The sequence below is a fragment of the Neomonachus schauinslandi genome, chromosome 2 (assembly GCF_002201575.2).
Source record: "Neomonachus schauinslandi chromosome 2, ASM220157v2, whole genome shotgun sequence".
NCBI lineage: Eukaryota > Metazoa > Chordata > Mammalia > Carnivora > Phocidae > Neomonachus > Neomonachus schauinslandi.
In genome coordinates, this window is record NC_058404.1 from 41,863,598 (window position 1) to 41,865,160 (window position 1,563).

Genomic DNA, 1,563 nt, shown 5'->3' on the forward strand with positions numbered 1-1,563 from the left:
CCAGTAGAGGTCAATCCCTTCTTCACCTTCACTGCCCCTTCCAGTAGGCCAGGAGTAAGAAAACTGGCTATGACCAGTATTGAAGGGGAGGGAGGATCACTTAAAATAATAATCCTTTTCTGAAAACTGTCATTTTCATTGGGAGAGTGCACGGCAGTCTACAAGCCCTTTAACTTGAAAAACTGAAAGCTCTTTGCAAACTAAGGGGGTCTCTTCCGAGTATAGGAAACCCATGGATTCATCCCCCCAGGTGGGGGCAAAGGCTTAACTAGGAAAATTTTCAGGTCCGCTGGTGGGACCCATGAAAGCTTGAGGTGGCATAAGGGCTGGATTTCTGAGTATGTAGGGCTCTTTTAATCTCATCCTTGCTAACCTGATGATGACAAACTTGGCTCTTATACAGCAGCCAAAGATATTTCCAAGGCCCAGCTTGAGTGAGGAGCTGCTGCACCACAGAGGAGCGAGTGAGGGAAAGGCCCACCTCCAGGAGTCTGCTAGCAAAGAAGCGGCTAGCCCTCTCCAAGTGGACTCTCCATTGGCTCTTACAGAGACAACAGAGCTCCCTCCTCTTGCCATGCACTTGAAAATGCTGCTCTTGGTCCTGCTTTGACAACCAGTTGCATTCCAGTAGAGCTCAGAAAGGCTTTCATTCCCCTTTGCTCTTTGATTAGGGCTCACCCAAGGCTTCCAGATTAGGGGATTGACCAGTGCTTCAATTCCCTCGTCCAGCCTTTGATCTCTGTCGTGTAACTGAGCACTTCCGCCCTTACCACCACTGCTCTGGCCTCTTGGAGGGTTAAATGTTACTGTCACCGCCTCCATTCCCCTCCCTGCCTCCCTGCTCTTTACCCCCATTTTGTCTCTATTGGTTTTCCGACCCACCCACCCTTACCAGAGACCCTTGCTTACCATTTCTAGCTGATTGGAGAAGGGCATAAGCTGGGGTGGGGTGGACGGGCCAAAGTCCACCCCAGGCTGGCCGCCCATGTCCCCACTAGACAGTGCAGTGTAATCTGGGTGGTGGGAGCCCCGGGCTTTCTGGCTGACCTTGATGTAGAAGAAGTCTTCACTCTTTCCCATTTTGGAGCTGGACTTGCCATGGCCTGAGTCCTGAGAGAAGCCAAATCTCAGCAGCCCATCTGAATACCGATTGAGCTTCTTGAGATGGGAGGATTTGCCCAGCTTGTACCGTGAAGCCCGGCAGTGCTTGCCGTGGAAGCTGTGGCCAGAGATGAGGCTACTGACACTGCCCATGCTGGCTTGGGGCCAAGGACAGACAGGGCAGAACGGGGATCTGGTGTGGCTGAGGCAGCAAAGGGCAGTCCTGGTACCACGAGGGAACTGTGGTCATAGCAGAGGCCTCGAGGAGCCTGGGAGAGCTGAACACCTGGAAGGGAACAGAAGGCAAAAGTCAGCCTGAGAAGGGACAGTCACTGCACAGTCCTCAATGGTGACTTGGAGAGGAGTTGGTTCTGACTGCTAGATCTGAGCAGTAGAGAAAGTATGCTTCTCCTAACGAAAGCTCAGCCCTGACTGTTACTGGACTCTGTTCATTCTTCCTTT

The 1,563-nt window shown here is 52.2% G+C and overlaps 1 protein-coding gene across 1 annotated transcript in view; it reads right to left on the bottom strand.

The window, feature by feature from the left end:
- The window catches only part of LZTS1 (leucine zipper tumor suppressor 1), a 5,963-nt gene extending 4,632 nt beyond the window's left edge, over nt 1–1,331 (bottom strand). Inside the window, exon 1 of the mRNA XM_021698941.2 lies at nt 910–1,331. Within this exon, the coding sequence (XP_021554616.1) occupies nt 910–1,254 (345 nt within the window). The 5' untranslated portion in view covers nt 1,255–1,331. The remainder of the gene's footprint in view (nt 1–909) is intronic.
- Nucleotides 1,332–1,563: the final 232 nt, after the last annotated feature.